This window comes from Corticium candelabrum, chromosome 5 (genome assembly GCF_963422355.1).
Source record: "Corticium candelabrum chromosome 5, ooCorCand1.1, whole genome shotgun sequence".
Lineage (NCBI taxonomy): Eukaryota > Metazoa > Porifera > Homoscleromorpha > Homosclerophorida > Plakinidae > Corticium > Corticium candelabrum.
The window spans coordinates 7,129,645-7,149,106 of NC_085089.1; the positions used below are offsets into that span (position 1 = coordinate 7,129,645).

General features: G+C 40.7%; 5 protein-coding genes and 1 long non-coding RNA gene across 6 annotated transcripts; 3 read left to right on the forward strand and 3 right to left on the reverse strand.

Annotated features, from left to right (window-relative positions):
* Positions 1-155: 155 nt before the first annotated feature.
* LOC134180033 (transmembrane protein 177-like) lies at positions 156-1,315 on the reverse strand. The gene has a single exon (XM_062647098.1). It carries the CDS (start codon positions 1,313-1,315, stop codon positions 482-484), a length of 834 nt encoding a protein of 277 aa, XP_062503082.1. The 3' UTR covers positions 156-481.
* A 1,170-nt stretch (positions 1,316-2,485) lies between these two features.
* LOC134180032 (pecanex-like protein 4) lies at positions 2,486-7,978 on the reverse strand. Its single transcript, XM_062647097.1, has 7 exons — positions 7,194-7,978; positions 6,282-6,449; positions 5,695-6,218; positions 5,532-5,638; positions 3,691-5,474; positions 3,024-3,210; positions 2,486-2,956 (listed from the first exon to the last, which is right to left on the reverse strand). The coding sequence occupies exons 1-7, from the start codon at positions 7,877-7,879 to the stop codon at positions 2,705-2,707; spliced, it is 3,708 nt and encodes a 1,235-aa protein (XP_062503081.1). The 5' UTR covers positions 7,880-7,978; the 3' UTR covers positions 2,486-2,704.
* A 47-nt stretch (positions 7,979-8,025) lies between these two features.
* On the forward strand, positions 8,026-13,300 carry LOC134179564 (serine/threonine-protein kinase Chk2-like). The gene is made up of 17 exons (XM_062646500.1): positions 8,026-8,152; positions 8,207-8,331; positions 8,481-8,533; positions 9,469-9,503; positions 9,874-9,989; positions 10,064-10,104; positions 10,165-10,258; positions 10,318-10,374; positions 11,023-11,087; positions 11,146-11,245; positions 11,302-11,340; positions 11,405-11,452; positions 11,509-11,672; positions 11,727-11,842; positions 12,724-12,809; positions 12,866-12,937; positions 12,996-13,300. The coding sequence occupies exons 1-17, from the start codon at positions 8,029-8,031 to the stop codon at positions 13,065-13,067; spliced, it is 1,407 nt and encodes a 468-aa protein (XP_062502484.1). The 5' UTR covers positions 8,026-8,028; the 3' UTR covers positions 13,068-13,300.
* A 99-nt stretch (positions 13,301-13,399) lies between these two features.
* Positions 13,400-14,346, reverse strand: LOC134179414 (protein FAM177A1-like). The gene is made up of 3 exons (XM_062646299.1): positions 14,228-14,346; positions 14,102-14,168; positions 13,400-13,757 (listed from the first exon to the last, which is right to left on the reverse strand). The coding sequence occupies exons 1-3, from the start codon at positions 14,327-14,329 to the stop codon at positions 13,531-13,533; spliced, it is 396 nt and encodes a 131-aa protein (XP_062502283.1). The 5' UTR covers positions 14,330-14,346; the 3' UTR covers positions 13,400-13,530.
* A 3-nt stretch (positions 14,347-14,349) lies between these two features.
* LOC134179415 (uncharacterized) lies at positions 14,350-14,900 on the forward strand. The gene is made up of 3 exons (XR_009969871.1): positions 14,350-14,371; positions 14,570-14,636; positions 14,714-14,900. It is a non-coding gene; the product is annotated as an uncharacterized LOC134179415 (long non-coding RNA).
* Positions 14,901-16,201: 1,301 nt separating this feature from the next.
* LOC134179411 (uncharacterized) lies at positions 16,202-18,299 on the forward strand. Its single transcript, XM_062646295.1, has one exon. The coding sequence runs from the start codon at positions 16,303-16,305 to the stop codon at positions 17,716-17,718; it is 1,416 nt and encodes a 471-aa protein (XP_062502279.1). The 5' UTR covers positions 16,202-16,302; the 3' UTR covers positions 17,719-18,299.
* Positions 18,300-19,462: the final 1,163 nt, after the last annotated feature.

A 19,462-nucleotide genomic window follows, 5' to 3' on the forward strand; every position in this document is an offset into this window, starting at 1 on the left:
TTCCTGTAGTCTATAACACGACAACACCATACGGGAACTGAGAACGACGGCGCGAGAGGGTCTGGTACGAGGCTAGATTCCTGTAGGATGTACACTTTGAATTCAGCAGTAGCAAGTGTGTGTATGTGTACTCCAGAATCCAGTTTGTTATCGAATTATGATTGTAATTATTTGATATTTTATTGACACTCATGTACACGTGCTTTCAGTTCATCTAGTGTCCTTATATGGTTCAACCCGATGTATAAACAGGTTGAATTCATGCCTAGTTCATATCAATTACTGATGCTTGAAATTTAACAATTACCTGGGTAACTGACTGTGAAGTTGATATGGGGTGTAATGATTTAGTAGTGTGGTTGAGAGTTCAACTACTCTCCACCGACTTCACAGACAAAATTCAGAGATTGAGTCCGACAGCTTAATTAACAGATGACGTAAAAGTCGATAAATACTGCATGGACACCAACGGTCCAATTAATTAGATGTTTCTGTAGTCTCTGTACTTATCTTCCATCGTTCTTTTCAACCTGCAGATCCTTGAGTTATAAGATGGATGGAGTGTTAGCCAGTTGTTGTACTGATGTTGTTGACCTGGTAACATTTGTAAAGTGATCGCCTCTAACTGCAGTTGTTTTTCCATCATTGAAATGCCACCTAGAGCATATTCAACATTTTGAGAAGCAGCATACGAATCTGCACTGAATTCCAACATCCGACGAATCCCAATCAAAGAACAGAAAAGTAGTATAGCAAACGTCGAATACACGCCGCATCTGATCAATAACTGCTTCAATTTGCTCACAACTTGATTTACTGCCAGCAAAGAAACTTTGTGTGCAGATAACAGAAAGAATGGAACGACCAGAGAAGCTGTGAAATGATGGTACAAACGCAGATGGCCAATCTCGTGGGCTAGAGTAAACTGTAATTCTTCTAGAGAAGGCTGAACAATTTCTCTAATCTGTTTGCCTTCCTCTGACTGCCAATCCAACCGTTTGCCGCCAATAGTCATGTGCAGATGGTGATCTGGGTTGTGTAGCAACTGATACCTGCATGACAGACCCAAGACTGCGTTGCGACGCCAGCCCCTGCTGAAACTGCTGTATGAGTCAGAGATGTATATAGAGATGTTGTTAGGATTTAATCCACATTGCAATATAACTCGTCTGCAGTTGTCTTGCAGTCCGGGAGGCACGCTATCGGGCGTCTCTAGTTGATGCTTTGATTTTCCTCCCGTCAGTTGTGGAAAAAGTACGGGAACTAACAGACCAGATCCTACACAACTTGCAACTACCGCAGCAGAAAGTTTCATCCGGGCAATCTAGAGCAGTATGGTAGGTTGTTTCGTTGTTGCTGAGTAGTTCTGTAATATATTTCTTGCCTATTAGGATAGCAAGCTGTCTTATGTTCATCTGGACGGGCGTCTGGTTGAAGTAGTTGACTCTAACTGGAGGAAAGACCGTCTTCCTCATGAAGGTAGACTAATTAGCTAGACCTGCATGTTCACGATTTAATTAATTTCATGATGCTGGCGATAAAAACAGAATTACATGCGCAAGTACACGAACAGCAAGATCTTTAGTCCGTTTTAAAGTCAGGTATGTGTAGTGAGGGTATGTGTACACACAAATTGTGTAGACACCTACTGCTCCTATATAGTGTTTTTCGAGTAATAATCTTTTCGGGAATTTTGCCTTCGAAAACTAATAGGATAACAGAAAAAATAATAGTTTGGTCTCGAAAATTGTGGACTTTGGTTTTTGCGCGTGCGCATGAAACATTGGAAGTGTGCAGCTCAAGATGCCAACTAGAAATGGTTAGAGAATTGAATCAGTTAGAAAGAATAAATAAACAAATAATTAAATTTAAAAATGACTAATATTGCACATCAAGACCTCGAAAAAATTAGGATTCATAAAAAATTCTAAATTATTTGGAGTCTCAAAAAGAATTAGTCTCAAAGACATTAGGAGCAGTAGGGTAATTCTCTCAGCAATTTATGCCGTGCTAATAAATGTTCCCATTTACTGAGGCCAGCCGTGGAATTCATTGCATTAACTATCTATGGCTGTCAGTCTAGCTTAGGAAGAATGGCAGAGCCAGTTTACACAAAGCTTTGAAAACTATTGCCTCTTCCTATACAGTATATGAAATAGCTCTTCTTTAATTAAAATATTCACAGCGGATTCCAGGAAGTTAGTGAGCAAATAAACCTTGACCAACTAACTACCATTTTTTCACTACATCAGGTTTTGTAATCTCAATTATTATAATTACTTTAGATATAGAAATTCCTGAAGAAGAGCTACCAGTACAAGACGACCTGGATGGTGAGATAACATGCAACTCTGACCAAATCAATTTTAGGTTTCTAACCATCATTTGCACATCAGATAGTACAAACAAGGAGACTATTAAAGAACAGCACACGAAGTGGAAAGAATTGGGACTAAGCAGTTTTCGGTAGTTCTTCTGTTGCTATCTACTTCCAATCAGTTGTACGTGTTCTACGTGAAACACCAATCAGAATATAAACAACAAGATCTTTTGTTTTAATAACTCAATCAATAGTTTGTGTTACAGTTGCTGTGCAAAGTACATAAATACTTGAACATCGTGTTCTTTTTAAATACATAGAAATCATCTCTCTGGTATAAAAGGGGCGTAACTGTATTTGTATGCATTCTTACTATAGTAGACTCTACCACGTAGGGACTGATATTGGTCCTGATGCATAAACAGGATATCCAAGTGGTGGATCTGCTGCCTGGATGGTTATATTTCTTAACAATGTTGGGTGAGCCTGAATGCTATAGCGTTCCTCGTCATCGTTCGTGAAGTAGAACAGCTCCTGGGCTAGTGATGCCCAGTGACCGTGAACAGCTTCTGAATTCAACTGACCAACACCAACAGGGATACTCTGCAAAGAAAGAACTCGACTTGTGTATGTTCCCTGAAATGCAGAATGGTCTGAGCAATAAGTCCTCTGTTAGCTACAATTGGTTGCACTCGCGACTTACTTCAGATTTATTGTAGCCCAAGGAAAAAAGCCAAGGCTTATCTGCTGCAACTGCTTCATTCCAAAGATCATCATCTTCCAAACCAATATGCCAGTTTCTTTCGTAATCTTCCAGTGAGAGCTGCAGCTCATCAATGGAGTCGATGTCTCCCAGTACAGCTGAATCACACATCAACTTCACAGCAAACCTTCACACAAGAATTGTTCACAATGTGCATGTTGTTGCTCTGTCTGTGTAAAGGCCAGAATGAAAACAAACTATCCCATAAGCTGCATCTGCAGCATCAGATAGATTGTAAATGACAAGAATATCTACAGGCAATAGTTATTATTGGGCAAATTACCAATCAAAACTGGTGAATACAATGGCTACAGGAAAGTGCACAGACACTGATCTAAATCGGGATATTCACCAGTGTTTCTATATCTCACAACCGACTTAATTCTTTCTTTAGAGTTAATTACCAATATAAGTGTGTCTTAACTGCCACTAGTAATATTTAATCTCTCAATATTTAACTAGAAGATGTCAAAAGCAAACTATGTTTAATTAAGCGTCAATCCATGTTTACTTAATAAATTATTATCATGTTTTACAATTGGAGGCTTGCAGGTCAGGCGTTTCTTTAACATTCTAATCTTATTTCCTTACTATTATTATTTCTGACCTGTATGCAGTCTTTACTAATAATGAAAGACATGTGTCCTGGATGAGCCAATTCAACTGTGGGGTCCATGGGAATTCTCCTCTATATGCCTGGTAAAGTTGACTCGGTTCAGGATAGGCGAAGGCCATCAGACTGCCTCTAGAAGTTAGACCATGAGAGAGAGCAAAACAAGACAGAATAAATTTCACGTGGTTTTGGTTAACAATCGTCTTTTCGTGATCTCCGAGAGCCCTACACTGCACATGCTTCAACCATTCATATGGAAAGTCAGTCATCAGTTCCATCAGCAGAACATTATCAACTGGAATTTCGAGCCACTGTTGTGGTAATGGTAGCATAGTTGGTTGATCTAATACAGTTCGACCTGTAGATTTTATATGATCACTGGCTGTTGACTTCTTCTTCCTTTGTCCTGGAAAAGATAGAAATGGGACTGTCGATGCTGCCAATGATTTGGGTGGCGTCTCAATTAGTCCTGTCAGTCCGAGAGCAACAGATAATTCCTGTTCTGTGCTATCATCGTCATCATCCCATAGTGGCTTGTCAGCTTGTGGGAATCCACTTACAAATGGAGAAGGAGATCCCAAGTAATTGAGTTTTGAAGGATTTTTCGCCTTTTCATGGAGTGATGACCCATGACTTGGCAATTGAAAGCTGCTTCCAACAGTAAATATGGAGTCTATTGCACTTTCACACGAAGTGTTGTCTCTTAGTGGAACAGTCGATTCACTTGACCTGGAAAACACAGTCTCAACTGTCAGGATACTAATCTTCTTGCGTACTTCATTATCTTTGAATTGAGAGTGAACTTCAATACTTTGTGATGTTGTTTTCTCACCATTTTTCTGCATGAATACTTTGGGATATTGAGACGTATCGGATTGTTTGCTGATTGTTTGAGATGCGCAATCTTTTGATGCAAGATGATGAGTAATCACCCAAATAAGAGACTTGACAAAAAATGGATGGAAACGTTTCAAATTATCAGGATGATCGATGATGCCTGTCAACACATTTCTAGCATCCGAGTACGATCGTACTAGAACTCTGTCTTTAGCATGAAATGTATTGCCTATGTACCTATTGAATCCACAACGTGGCATATTAGAATCAAATGCTGATTCAAGTATGTCATCAATTCTAGCAGCTTCAGTTGTATGACACGATGTCTCCTGGAGTTCCAAACCCTTCATATACACGGTGGCATATCTGAACCCTTGTTCAAGAATACAGATCCAAGCCAAGCGATCTTGAAATCGAAAAAGGTAATGATTCCCTGGACGTGGCTCTCCCAATGATCCCGATGCAAATAGAGACGAAAGCACTCGTTGCAGTTGAGGACCTAGTTGTTGGTAGTAGATCGTGTCCGAGCATGAAGAATAGGATGATCCCACATCGCCAGGCCAGAAACGTCGTGGTCTTGGGAAAGAGACTAGAAAGAGAGGAAGACAGAAGAGAGGTAGGATTGGTGATGCAAGGATCAATGATGCAGCTGTGAATGCCAGAACAACAGGAAAAAAGAGACTAATACAAATGAGAAGAAACGGAGTTGAAGGATGTCGTTGTTTCTTGCTGGTCCATGACGTGACAGCTAGTGTAGCCATGAAACGGATCTTGCACAGCAAGTCAATAAATCGGCTGTGAACTATTGTGACCAACAACAGCTGGATTCCTAATCCAAGTCCTACCCACCATTGTCCAAACGAGGATGAGGAGGAGACCGACCAGGTTATTATATGAGTGGCGATCAATTCAACAGCTGCAGCAAGTGTGTTCTGCCAAACCTGAACTCACACAAATATACTTTCCAAATACTACAGTTCCACTAAATTAGTTCTCACCCATCGTAAGCTCCTCACAGAACCAAGAGCAAACACAAAGCACGTGATATTTGTAATGCAACTATCCAGAAGGACCGACAAAACGGCCAACATACAGAATGGCAAAACTTCAACAAACGAAACAATTAGGCATCCATACAAACAAGAATTTAAACTGACATACCGACGATCATGACCAGTCGGCGAACAACAGCAACTGCTCCTAGGATTTTGCTAAAACAAGCAGATTGGTCACCATTCTGTTTCATCGCATGTAGCGGGTTCTTTACGAGGTCCAGAAAGATGTAGGCACTTTGCACTTGTCCACACAGTGAAACTAATGCTGTGCATCCAATTATAAGGTACACAAGGGCATCTGGAACGTCGTCTGATATGCTGCATCGTTTAGAGTGAAGAAGCCCAGACATAACACCAACAGCAGCAAGGCAAGGAACATGCCACACGGCAGTCTTCCACGTCCAATATGACAACATCTGTTTCTCTGCCCCGAATTGGCAACCTGATATCGGAAACAAGCGTCTGTACAATGGACAGCAAGAGAAAAGATGATTATGCTGGATGAGTGACATCAAATCAAGGCTGAGAACATATCCAAAACAAGCAGAAACAACAACAGTTGCTGTCCTCGAGGGAACAAACGTGGTCACCATGAGTACAACACCAGATGCAACGAACATAAACAGCGTTCTACATCCAACCATAAACTCCATCATCATCTGTACATTGTTGTATTTAATGCAATGTAAGTACCTGTAGTTTGATGCCATCGGTGAGGAACCTAAAATTATAAGGACTTGCTCTGCTGCCCATGGGATTAGAGAGTCCAACGGTGGAGTGAAACCCAACATCCAGAGAAGCGGAAGGCAACAGAAAACGACGTAAAACCATCTGTTAATGTCAACCAATTCGTCATGATATCTAAAGACAGGGAAATCGCAGTCACAACGATTACACAATTGCAGGACGGTAGAGTAATCAACAATTTAATGAAACGTTTATAGGAAGCAATTGATACGAATGCTAACCAAATAGCACAAATCTTTGTCTCCTACTAATGAATTCGGAGTGCAATTTGGAAATCAATAGTTCATCAAGAAAAGAGCCAGTCTTGTCTGCCAATATGAGTACACCATAAATGGCACCGAATATCATGTATATGTATGTATGTATGTATGTATGTATGTATGTATGTATGTATGTATGTATATATATATTATAATACATCCCACCACTGTGAGCACACACTCAGCTATAACACCCATACTGATGAAGTCCCACTGATCACAGTTACAATCATACATCACCCCTAATCTACCAAACGATCGTCTTTGCATTATGTTTCCATAAACAGAATAAAATTTGTTCATGCAAATTAGCTTTAAAAATCCGAGAAGCTGGTGTATTAACTACACAATATGAACGTTTCTAGTACCACTGAACTGCCATAACTCGACAGATAAGTGTTAATTTTAGAACGTTTAGAAACAATTAAGCTAAAACTCCCAAATAATTTGTTAATTAAAGAAACTTTTGTCATCTTGTCAACACTGTAAGTACAGTAAGTCTCGTCAAACTTTGTTTGCTGCATGTACAAAGTTGGCTAGACACTGGCATACTGAGATACTACCCCACATGTCATGTAATCACAACAAGTTCACACACCTCGCTGCAAAGTCAAAGACGAAGAACATGGCAACGTAGAAAGGTCTTGTCAATACAGCTAGCTCCAATGCATCTTGCGCAGTGAAAGTTGCTGGTTCTGGTGGAGCAGCAAACGCCAGTGAATTATGAGCAATACAAACAGTCAGCCATCCAAAGAGCAAGACAATAACAACTGGGCCAGTGCTGAAGGCGTCTGTAAGCCTCGAAGGAAGGAGATAAACCAAAGCGCCTGCACCCAATGCTCCACAGACAATTGAGTGAACAAGAATGTTGATACGATATTTTTTAGGAATAATAATGAACTCCAAAGTTTCTGTCCCATAACACGATGTGAATTCAATCTGGTCCTCCTCCTCCAGCACACTACTGTTAAACTTCTCCACCGGTGAGGACTTATTCCGTCTCCACCAAACCAGCAGATGAAGAGACAGAACAGCGGATCCCAACACCGACCCACACACGCACGCGCAAACAGCCACACTCACATCAGCGAGATCCACCAGACACATAAAGAAGCCACATATAAGGGCAGGCAGAAGAAACAGCACAATCTGCAGAAAGTAAACATAAAAAGGAGCTTTATATCCCAGTTTGATACGGAGTCCACCCAACACAGTCTGAGGTAGCCTCTTCCACAAAAATTGCTGCTTGTACTCGTTCAAAAGAGGAGCACTTGACGCTACCATTGCGAAATCCTTTTGTTCACTCGACAACAACGCTAATGTCTTCACCACAAGACACTCTAAGCGGCAGCTTTTCGTTGACGTATGTACACTTACCTCTAGCTGTTGCTATGCGCTCTTTCATGAATATCAACTTAGAGCGTCCACGTGACATGGAGCTGGAGGGAACTGTAGGTCCGACGCAGGACTTTGTGGATGGTGATTGTGAAGACTACGAGGACGAGGACGCAATTTGGGGTCGTCTGTTTCCTCTTTCTTCGCATTTTGCTGCTCAAGGTTGCTGCAGTGTGGAGTCTAGTGTGCAAGCTTGTCACGTGCTCTTCTCTGTAGAATTTACGAATGATGAGTACACTTTCGGACGTGAAAAGACGTGCGATTACTGCTTTGATACAAGTGTAGGAAGAAAAAACCCAAACTTAGCAGCCATCAGCAAAGTACACTTTAGGATTTACAAGGTAGGTTGGTTGGTGCACATCTAAAGCTGTAGGCGAAGAAGACTGGAGTCTACATGTACTATATGATAACATTGTCACGCATATAAAGAGATACATATATATTTATATAACATGAAAGGAAATTTGTGTTGATTTTTATGTTTTTATAGCAATCAGATCAAAGCAATCCAGACGAATTTGTGGTCTTTGTTCAGGACAAGAGGTGGGTGTATTAGGTATTAGTACATTTTTGGTAGGTGTGGAAGTTTCATAGTCACTAAATAGTTACATGTCACATTGTCTCACAGCTCAGTTTTGGTGTATTAGTGTACAAAATATTATGTTGTGTATCATTCATTATTCATTAGGTCAATGGATATATTGCCTGCTATTGACACTATGGCAAGAAATGAGAAATTTACTATAATGAGAATGTACTTGCATTTGTATTTGTTTGCTGATCTGGAGTTAGTCAGAGCCATTCACATTTAATATAGTACACTATGTACTGTATTTCTGCGAATAGTACCGCATGCTTAAATAGTGCCCTATGGTGACTCTTAACGACATAATATTGCCCCATGCTCGATTAGTTCCCCACTGGGATAGTATTCAAACCCAGCTATATGTATGTGTGTCTACCAATGTGTATGTTTGAGATGAAACAAACACCCAGATAGAATCACTGACTGACGATGAAGATTCAACGTATGCAACAGACCAGGAATATGACTCAAGTGAAGTGAAAGCATCCAGGATACATACCAGTAGGACTGTAAGATTAGAGTAGGTAGTTTGTTTGTGTTGTTTATGTATTGTGTTGCATTGTTCCACACGAACAATGCAACAGTCTCTGTGCTTGCAAAATAATAATGCCCCGTGTTTCAGAACTATGAAAATAGTACCATCGCTTGTTTTTCTGATGTAAATTGCTTGGTGGGGCAATGTGAGTCTGTGCAAAGGTCATCTTGATCATGTTGGTGTTTTACCAGTTTCAAGTAAAATTCGCAGGCAGCTTGCTGATTGTAAAATCTTATGCAATAGTTGATTATGATGTGTAGTTATAGCCAGGTGTTAACTGCTCAATTAGACTTAGTCACTACCACATATTTCTGTACTTGGTAAGTACTGCTCTTATACTTATACTCTGTTTTCTAGTTCCAATGGAACATTTTTGAATGGAGACAAGATTGGTAAGTGTTTATAGTGAGACATCGTTTACTCTTGTCTTCTCAATTTGTCAATTGAGCTGTGTTGATATGTCAATTTGCAATTGCCTGGCATCACTAATTACTTAATAATCAATGGTATCTATGAACTGTATTGTACTGGCTATTCAGGAATTTGTAGTCAGCACACACACAGCTCATGGTGTAAATTGTCATTCTAGTAGACAATCACATACATATACATTTAGCGTAAAGACCCGTCTTTGTAGCATCTATTAGTTTCCACACAGCTAAGTATTAAATTTCAAGTTTACGATATGACCCCACAAGCTGTATGTAACAATCTGTATCAAGTTCAGTTCTGATGGTTTAATTAGAGAAAATTTATGTGCAGGTCGCAACAAAACACAAGTTCTAAACAACAATGATGAGATAGCTCTGTCACACAAGAAAAACAAAGCATTCATATTTCATGATTCGAATTGTGTCAACAATCAGGACCTACCGGAGGTACAGTACAGTGTACAAGAAACAGCGGTATTGAAAAAATTGCTGCAGCTTGCAATATTGATTGTCTGGGATAGGAAATGAAAGAAACATACAGCTTGTCAAAGACATTAGGAAGGTCAGTCCTGGTTTTTTCCCAATTAAAATGTGATATTGAATGGGTTAAATCGTTTGTTAGAGGCGCATGTGGTGAGGTCAAGTTGGCCTTCAGAAAAGGAACGTGTGAAAAGTTTGCAGTCAAAGTTATATCTAAAAAGAGTTTTTCTATAGGGGTAATCTGTTGTATTTACTTTTGTAATAACATTTATTAATTGATTATTGTTTGTGGCAGCCTCGCATTGGCCCTGCAGTTCTGGAGGAAGTGAAGATTCTCAAGGAGCTGCAGCATGTCAGTTTAGGTTTATTCAATCGCGTTGTGTTCACTTACAGTTTAGTTTTGTCTGGATTTGGCATTTTGTGTCAGTGCAATTGCATTTCTCTGTTTGTGTGGTGTGGTGTTACATGATGTGGTGTGTGGTGTGTGTGTGTGTGTGTGTGTGTGTGTGTGTGTGTGTGTGTGTGTGTGTGTGTCGTGTGTGTGTGTGTGTGTGTGTGTGTGTGTGTGTGTGTCTGTGTGTGTATGTCTGTGTCTGTGTCTGTGTGTGTTGGGTGTGTGTGTATGTGTTGGGTGTGTGTCTGTGTGTCTGTGTCTGTGTCTGTCTGTGTGTCTGTGTCTGTCTGTGTGTCTGTGTCTGTGTGCATGCACGTGCGTCTGTGTGCGTGCGTGCATGCGTGCGTCTTGTGTGTTGGCATGCAAGTTGGCAAATAAAATAGTGTGAACGAGGGTTTATTTTGCACCGCACACCAAACTTGCTGGACTAGATTACCTTGACCAGCATGTTTCTAGCAGGTGCTAAAGCATTGACCCATTGTCTCCACTGAATCCAGCCACTCTGTTGGGTATCAACTAAACATGGGTTACACTTAACTTAAAATCACTGCGTCTTAATACTCTCATTTCTTGTTGCTTTGTTTAACTCAAATCTCATCTGTCTAGCCTTGTGTGATTGGCATCGAAGATGTCTACGATTCTCCTCAAGCGTTGTACATTGTTTTAGAGTTGTGAGTTATTCTTGAGTGTCACTCACTGCAGTGTTGTGCACTTGCTTCTCATTCCCAGGATGGAGGGTGGTGAACTGTTCGACAGAATTGTTAATCAAGGCCGGTTTGACGAGCCTGTGGCCAAATTCTACTTTTATCAGATGCTCCAGGCAATCAAGGTAGCTGAAGTTAGTCACTCATTCAAGTATCTCGCTCATGATGACTTTATTGATAGTACCTACATGACAAAGGGATAACACACCGTGATGTGAAGGTATCTCTGAGTGCAACTGGAGTCTGCCGTGTTTGTATCACAGTCATTGTCTCAATTTGCTTAGCCTGAAAATGTTCTCTTGGCATCAGACGCTAGCGAATCATTAATCAAGGCATACACGTATTATAACTCTAATTGAATATTATGGTCTATCACATTGTTTGTCAGGTTACTGATTTTGGTTTGTCTCGATTTGTTGGTGAGCAATCTCTAATGAAGACGCTTTGTGGAACACCCAGTTATCTTGCTCCCGAAGTCGTAAAAGGCGGTGGAACTGTCGGGTATACGAAGGCTGTTGATTGCTGGAGTCTCGGTGTCATTCTATATATATGGTAGAATGGTGGAGGAACAAGAATTTCGGCTGTTTAATGTATTTATTGTTGCAGCCTAGCTGGGTACCCACCATTTTCCGATGACATCAAGACACATACCCTTCATGATCAAATCACCAATGGAATTTACTCATTTCCTGACAAGTACTGGGGCTCCGTTTCAGAGCCAGGTCAGTGTTGAACAAATTATTTCAGTGCAGGACTGTCTTTGTAGCTACTCGTCGAAGTGACCAATGTGACCCGTAGTGTTGCATATTCTCCTGCCTGCGTTTCGTTCGCCCGTTTGTAGATATTGCTGTACCTCTCAGGGGTCAACTGTCGCTAGAGCATGCGCACTAAATTTTCTGCTGATTGCAATTTTACGTGATCTAGAGTAATTGAACTGTTGATCTTCAGCAACCTCTACAGACTGAGGGTAAACATTGTATGGTTCTGGTGCGAACGCTATGAGGGAAATGATCACAAACATCGTGTACTCCTGTCCACTTTTCCTTCATCAGTCTTGTGTGAGAGAGGCTTTAGCATATAAAAATGAGTTTATCTCAGCAAAACTTGAATGCCTGCACGGCACTCTAGTTATGACTGAGCACATGCCCTGTGATAAAAAACTTTTCTTTGAAAGTGATTTGAAAATCTCAAAAGTATATTGTAAATTATGTGTAGTTTTAATATTAAGTCTATTTTTACCCTAATGATAAGCTTCAGATGGCATCAAATAATGAATGTGTGCATTTAGAAAGTAATACGTCGGCGTTCAGGTCTTTAGTATTCAGTGCCAGATGAGGCATTGGTGCTAGAGTTTTAGCCTCATTGCTTTTCAAACCCCTGCCTCTGGTCATTCAAATCTTGGCCAAAAGGTTTGTGAGCATCATGACGTCTAGGGTCAACAAAATTTATGAGCTGTACTATACTTGTACAACTTGTCGCCATTTGTTCTCTTTTTGTAAATGTCCGTTACAAGAATTCAACTGCATGTAGCTGCATATGTGTTCAATGGAAGACAGTGATCAATGAGTTAAGTACGTGTTTGTAAATCATGCTTATATTACAGCTCAAGACTTGGTACGAAAACTGTTAACAGTCAAGCCTGAGGATCGCATCACGTGTGATGAGGCATTTCAACATCCATGGATGCAGGTGAGGAAGCTGTGCGACATGATGCTGTTACTCTCATTTGCTCGTTTGTGAATCAGGACCAGATGGTTGTAGAGCGTGCAAAGAAAGTAATGGCTGGAGCACACATCATGCTTCCTCCAGCTGTTCCTGTAAGTTTATTATCTAGTCCAGAAAAGCTGTTGTGATTTCAAAATCTGTGTTGGACAGACAAAGAGACCATCTGAAGACAGGAATGGCAATGAGCCTAAACGTCAATCGACAGACACTGCTACTGATTGAGCCGATTGTGCTCAAGATGATAGGTTTTTACACAGGTTTGAGAACAGTAGAAGTAAGTGTAGGTTTATCGACATATTTATTGATACGTGGCGTGTCCATATCATGCCCTACGCATTTTACAGTTTAAATTTGGCTCGTGACAATGTCTCAAGGTTCTGTCTAGTGCTGTGAAGAGTTTCTTAGAATCTTGAGTAAATGCTAGACTGCATTCCCTCGAAAAAAAGTACAGTGTATCCTGGATTTCTTCTAATGCGAGTTCTTGCATGCACACAGATTTGTAATTAAAGCACATGTGCGAATGTTTACACGTGCACCAGTTTGGCACTAAGGAAACAACCAACTAGAGTCACCTGATAGGGTATTGCTTACTAGTAATATGTAAATTACAAATTTTTACTGTAATCATAGATGTATTTATTATGTCTGGAGATCTATGTCTAATGCATTAGGCAAAACACAGTGCTCATACTGTAGTTTGTCTCCTGTCAGGCGCTTGATCATCAGCTTGTTCTTCCATCAGTACCAGTCTCTGCATTCTCTTTTCTTCCGCTTGCTCTTTTAGCTTCTGTAAAGTCTTCCTTTCCAGCTCTTCTTCCAGTTGTACTCTCTCATACTCTTCCACCACGTATGAGAAACGAGGAGTGGTAATTCCAAAAAACCAGGCCAATTTCTCACCGAAATAGTCACACACTGTAATAACGCAAAGACTGGCAATCAGTAGGGTCAGCAGTCTCACACAGGCACACTGCACCCTTCTCAGTAACAGACAAAGGGCTTGTACGAGTGATAGGCATATGGCTGGCTACATTTGGAAAACTCAACTCTATATGTATACTAAGCGTATGCGCAACACTACTCACTTTGAGGTAAATGTACTGATGAACCTACAATTATATAAACTTACTACGCTCGCAAATATACTTACAATTTATTACATGTTTAGAAATTTATAGTGTGTCTAAACATTTATTGCCTAGGGTGTTTATTAATTTAAATAATTGAATAGGTGCTACAGTTCTAGAAAGTATGTGTACCTGCTAGTAGTTTTCTTCCTGCTACTATTGACCCGTGCCACGTGTATTGTGGCCATGTCATCTCAGCCTAAAATTTGAGCCTTCATTAGCTACACCAACTTGTGCAATCGTTCATCTCACTCTCACCGTATTGAGAGTTTCGTTTGCTGTCTGTGGCTGAATTTCTGTATCGCTCTCATCAGAAGAGTTAGTAAGAGATAGAACTCTCTCGTTGCTATCATCAGACATCACAGTGGACACACCCAATCCGGGAACCTCTAACTAGAGATGGTAAGTCCATGTGCTTCTGCTGTCCAGTTCTGTTTGATTTCCCGATGATGATTATTGTACTTGAATGATTATGTTTTATGTGATTGTCATACACAAGACCAATAGCCTGAGGGAAACGTTTTGAATTTTTGTGAAAATTCTGCTGTAAATATATAGCATGGCGCATATTCGAGTTAGTCTGTGTTTCTACTTTACTAGAATTTTGTTCTAACTCAACAGTCGCGAGCATGGTTGTTACAAAGCCACTGAAGCCGACACATCTGAGGTACGCAACTAATTTATTTGTTTTAATTTGTTACTTTTTGATATTAGCTATGACGGTTTGTAATTTATTCTTTGTAGAATGTAAGACTGGATTAACTTAATTGACGGATAGCTTTGATGCTACCGAGAGTTTAAGTCCTGAACTGAACTTAGCCCGGATATCCGGGCCTTGGCTAATAATTAAGATACTTGATTTGTACGTGATCGACAATAGTAGTTTGTATGGTAGTTCGTATTGATACTATTCTATTTTTTAGTAAACCTACCATGCCTATCTTGATAGAATGTTTATACATTTATATTATTAATCATACCGAGATGGTACAGTACCCAAAGGCATACATACATACGTACAGCAATCGGAAAAACACAAATTGAGATTACGGTTATTTTGTTTTATTTTATTCTCTTCTTTTTGTATCATGTAGACATGAATTCTCTTGCCTGGTTGATCAACGAGCTGTCATATGTTGATTTGATCTAGGCATTCCGGTTATGTCATTAGCAGAATGACATATACCCTCTACATAGAAACAAGAGTTGCTGGTTACATAGAAATCTTCTGCTTTTTTGAAAGTCAGACTATAGATCTTTGTCAGAGAGCATATGCTAGGGATTCCTAAACCTTGTCTGTATGTTCTTCTTGCTTGTGGATCTTGTTACAAGTTTCCTAGATGATAGATTCCATGTTTCACTTTCAGACCTGATCACTGGCAACCTCACTGCCTCCATTACTCTAGCTCTTCCAGTTTGACCCAACCTTTTTCACTGACATGGGTGAACAAGTATAGAAAATAACAGAAGTTTTGATATTTACCAAGCATCTCTTCTTAATTAGTAATATTATTATCTGATAATAATTAAGACAGATGAGATTATTTGACTGAAGTGGGTAACTGTGTCAACTGAGTCACAGGCCTATAGCAAGCAAATAGAAAGTAGTCTGGCCTAACGGGTGCTAACAAAGTTGTGTAAAGTAGCCCGTATTTCAGCTGCCCCAGGAAGGTGCAAAATTGGTCTGGAGGTTTGAGACTACCTGTATCTAAAGTCGACAATTGCAAAGTGTGGAGTTTGCATGTATTTGATCAATAACATAAGCTGTTATTTACTAATTAGATTACTCATCTGAAACGGTAGTAGACGAAATAGGCTTCTGGTGAAAGTTCATTCTAGAAAAAAAGTGGTGTGGCCATGACCAGACCAGTTAGACGGGTTCCTACGGCCCTGCTGCATGACTTCTCCATTTTGCCACTCAGTACTAGATACACATGTATGTACATTTATAGACAAGGTTAGGCACTGTCTTTTTCCGGTTCCTCCGATTATACACATATGTATGTACCCTACTTCTTGTAATGCAGGAAATTACTGTTGTAGTACTATGTGGTACTATACAATTAGATTAGACAGTTAGCTTCCATATGCTATAGTTTGCATACGATAGTATTTGTCTAACCGAAATTGAAAGTGCAATATGTTGCAATTTTTAAAATAATTAGCATTGCCGTGTATGCGACGTCAGCATCTAAGAGCACGCTAGGCAAACTATTTTCGTAGTGGTGACGTTGCCGTTGCGCGAGGCGTGACTTCCTTGTATTGATGTCACCGTCACCATTGATGTGTATCTCGATGCGAAGTCAACATCTCCCATTCTCACTCAAGGCAACATGATCACGACCACGGATGCGTTCTCAGTCGAGAATACAGTGAGTCTACCCCTCGGGAAACGTTCGCACAAGCACCTACTCGCCAGTCTGCCTGCAACAAACAATGGGAAAGCTGGCTATCTCTTTCTAACCGCTTCCACCGACGACATCGACGACAGCAGCGCGAACACAGACGAGGTCGTTGCCACGGAAGAACTCAATCCGTCGCGACCGGATGGTCGGCGTTTACTGTTTCCGGCTGGTGGTCTCGTTCGCTTCGGACGGCGAGTATGGAAAACCCTTCGTCGCCGTCGTCGTCGTTTTTTTCACGTTCCTTCCGGCGTGCGTCGAGCTTTTTCTCGTAACGACTTGAGCGTGGAGGCGCCGGTTGCACCTCAGATAGGCGTGAGAACGTCTAGCGAAGATTCCGATGACAATAGACGCAGTCGAACGACGAATGATTACTCTAGCTCGACGTTATCGCGGTTATTCAATGCTTTAGCGATTGACGAACGTCACACGCCGGGTGGATCGGAGTGTGATGTCGAAGCTGGTGAGTTATCTCAGGCTAGACCGACTGGGAATGCACAAACGTTGGAGTCGGAGAGCGGCTCTGATGACATGTTTTGGGATTCGGACGTTGACGAGCGTCCTAGAGCCGGATTTCTACATGTGAATACGAATAGCACGAGTAGCTTAGCAGCACGTGAAACTGAGGAAGCCCCTCCTCGACCTCCTCCTCGCCTTACTCCTCGTCTTCCTCCTCGTCTTCCTCGTCGTCTTGCTTCTTCTCTGCTGACACCAAGATTGCCTGTTTGTCAAAATGTAGGCCAGAATTCTGCAGCCTCTCCTCTTTGTCGTGAAGTAACAGATGCCAGACGGTCATCACCTTCTTGGAATATGAAATCCAATCAAGAGAAATCTCATGGAAGAGAAGCGTCACAGAAATGGTCTGGACATGACCCATTGAGTTATAGAGAACTTGTTCGGTACGGATGGTACTGGGGACCGTTGAAGAGAGCTGAGGCTAATGAGAAGTTGACTGGTCAACCTGTTGGCACTTTTCTCATCAGGGACTGTTCGGACGAAAGGCATCTCTATGCGATTAGCTTCGTCGCTCCTTACCAGGAGGTGAAGCATGCTCTCATTTCATACCATCGTGGCAGGTGGAGCTTCTATCGTGAAATGCTGCACTGCGAGTGGTCGCTCTTCGAACTGGTTGAGCGTTCGCTGCTCAAGGGTGCTCAAGGTATCCCCGCACTCATATGGGATCAGGGCTCGATAGTCCTGAGAAAGCCTTTGTCACGATTTCATACCCTACGGTCTTTACAGCACCACTGCCGATTCGTAATACGACTTCAATGTCGAATAGATCTAATAGCCAAACTTCCACTTCCCTCAGGATTGAAAGAGTATTTGAAAGATGACATTATGTAACTATGGTACACAATATCCAAGAGAGAGAGAGAGTGTGTGTGTGAGAGTGTGCTGACAATTAATATTTGGAGTAGGTCTCTTATTATATTAGATGAGTTGCTTTGGTTCCCTGCACATGAACTGGCCATGCTTGTTGTTTACAGAGATAGTTGTTAGTTGTATTTACGTAAATTTTTGGTAAGATAGTGAATGTCACTTGACATGACGTTCTCTTTGCAAATGGTGCTGAAGTATGAGTATAGGGTTTGGTGTTGGTGCAAACTTCAGCATTTTTGTATTATTATTATTATTATTATTATTATGTGTAGATTTCTAGCTAATGTAAACTAAACTTGTTCACTCAAATGTTCGAGTGTCTCCTATGTAATCAAGGTTCTTGCAATCAAACTGGTAACAAGTACAGTAACACTAATATAGCATATTAGGAAACCTGATTTGCATTATCACTGGGTTATGATAAGGTATGGGGTTGTGATGTAAGGTATGGGGTTATGATGTAAGGTATGGGGTAGGATAACCCTACTAGATAACATGGTCAAATCTCTCAACACACACTGGTTATTCACATAGACTATAATACTAGTGCACCTACTCTATAGTTTAGCTCATATATCTAAATCCGTCTACAGGTACATGTGCCTGCCATGGTAGATGAGTGTGAAGTAGTATGATTATCGGGTGAGTGTCTAAACCCTTCATTCTTGCATTTGTGGTGATAGTAGAGCAAGACGTTATTATAAGTTAAGTGTAATTCGAAAGCACAGTTTGGTTAGTCAGGAAATGATTCAGAATAAGCTACTGTTGTCATCTTTCAACATTTCCAGCTTTCCATTAAGTGCCAGAGTTATCAGAGATTATTTTTAGGCAGATTGACATCTCTGTACACACACACACACACACACACACACACACACACACACACACACACACACACACACACTACACCAGTACTCATCAGAGGGTATAAAGGGAACAGGAAGATAGGACATTGAGGTGAATGCATGTTGTACTTTACAGACTTAATTAGCCAAGAAGTATTATCTGAGCAGTCACTGGGGAACATCGAAAATGACCCCAAGATGATGGCACGTTCATTAATTTTTATCAAAAGTGCATTCAGTTGTGTATTGTAACCATTCAACAGTGCTACAAATACACTTAGTTCTGCATCTGGAATGGGTTGCTTTGCTATTTTGTGCAAATCCTTTTTAACTGGCTTCTTGGAAATAATGATTTAGGCCTATATGTGTGTGTTCATTTCTATCTAACTGCAAACTGCACATGATCGAGTAGTTACTGCCAAAATGAGTTATCTTTGCATGGACAGTGTTTTTAGTAGGTTCAAGGAATTAATTAATACAAAGGTACAGTGCTAAAAGTCAGACTCTACTATGTTATGTGTAGTGTACAAGTTCTATATATACTAGCATATAGCACTATCAGTGTAGAGTACTTGGTCAAATTAACTGAGGACAAGACACCACGCTTGGCTAGAGAGCTAGTCTAGGTTAAGCTACACCACAACTGCTTTTCAACTGGGACCTCCAGAGTACCAAAACTAGACTTTGAATATCTAGAGATGGGTTTAGACTCTTGGTACATGTACCAGAACCAGCCATTCTCTAGCTCAAGATTCAAGAATCTGTAACAATTACTGCATGCAAGAGGACATGCATATAGCTAAAGACATCATGCAGACAGGATATCCAGGAAACATCATATTATTAAATTAGACTACATTTCT

Excerpts from the sequence above, each read along its gene's own strand:
- LOC134179411 (XM_062646295.1), top strand. The coding sequence starts at position 16,303 with ATGATCACGACCACGGATGCGTTCTCAGTCGAGAATACAGTGAGTCTA.
- LOC134180033 (XM_062647098.1), bottom strand. The coding sequence starts at position 1,315 with ATGAAACTTTCTGCTGCGGTAGTTGCAAGTTGTGTAGGATCTGGTCTG.
- LOC134180032 (XM_062647097.1), bottom strand. The coding sequence starts at position 7,879 with ATGGTAGCGTCAAGTGCTCCTCTTTTGAACGAGTACAAGCAGCAATTT. Across the intron at positions 5,639-5,694 it reads CCGACTGGTCATGATCGTCG|TTTTGCCATTCTGTATGTTG; the intron begins GTATGTCAGTTT and ends CGTTTGTTGAAG. Across the intron at positions 3,211-3,690 it reads TTAGTAAAGACTGCATACAG|GTTTGCTGTGAAGTTGATGT; the intron begins GTCAGAAATAAT and ends TCTTGTGTGAAG.
- LOC134179564 (XM_062646500.1), top strand. The coding sequence starts at position 8,029 with ATGGAGCTGGAGGGAACTGTAGGTCCGACGCAGGACTTTGTGGATGGT. Across the intron at positions 11,088-11,145 it reads TTGTACATTGTTTTAGAGTT|GATGGAGGGTGGTGAACTGT; the intron begins GTGAGTTATTCT and ends TCTCATTCCCAG. Across the intron at positions 11,673-11,726 it reads GGTGTCATTCTATATATATG|CCTAGCTGGGTACCCACCAT; the intron begins GTAGAATGGTGG and ends TTATTGTTGCAG.
- LOC134179414 (XM_062646299.1), bottom strand. The coding sequence starts at position 14,329 with ATGTCTGATGATAGCAACGAGAGAGTTCTATCTCTTACTAACTCTTCT. Across the intron at positions 14,169-14,227 it reads CAAACGAAACTCTCAATACG|GCTGAGATGACATGGCCACA; the intron begins GTGAGAGTGAGA and ends CTCAAATTTTAG. Across the intron at positions 13,758-14,101 it reads AGGAAGAAAACTACTAGCAG|TGTGTGACTATTTCGGTGAG; the intron begins GTACACATACTT and ends GCGTTATTACAG.